This window comes from Cystoisospora suis (assembly GCF_002600585.1).
Source record: "Cystoisospora suis strain Wien I chromosome Unknown contig_3282, whole genome shotgun sequence".
Lineage (NCBI taxonomy): Eukaryota > Apicomplexa > Conoidasida > Eucoccidiorida > Sarcocystidae > Cystoisospora > Cystoisospora suis.
In genome coordinates, this window is record NW_027156077.1 from 732 (window position 1) to 964 (window position 233).

The 233-nt window shown below is 44.6% G+C and overlaps 1 protein-coding gene across 1 annotated transcript; it reads right to left on the reverse strand.

Moving 5' to 3' along the window:
- Nucleotides 1–21: 21 nt before the first annotated feature.
- CSUI_006477 (dna polymerase family b protein) lies at nt 22–229 on the reverse strand (the record flags this gene model as incomplete). Its single annotated transcript, XM_068066635.1, has 1 exon — nt 22–229. A coding segment is annotated over one exon (207 nt), but the record flags the coding sequence as incomplete, so codon positions are not given.
- Between the last annotated feature and the right edge of the window lie 4 nt (nt 230–233).

Genomic DNA, 233 nt, shown 5'->3' on the forward strand with positions numbered 1-233 from the left:
AGATAGATAGATAGATGTGTGTACCTTCATTGAAGAAGGGGCATTGCGAGCAGAAGTCTTCATCGACAATAGCAGGAGGTTGGAGGCGGTGTGTGAGAATTATGTTGGGATACATAGCGGAGACATCTAGGTGATAGATCACAGGAAGAGATTTGAAAATCCGTGCATCTCTTAGCTTCATTAAGCGCTGTAGAATGTCTTGTCGATTCTCTTCCCAGTCTGGGAAGTCCGAA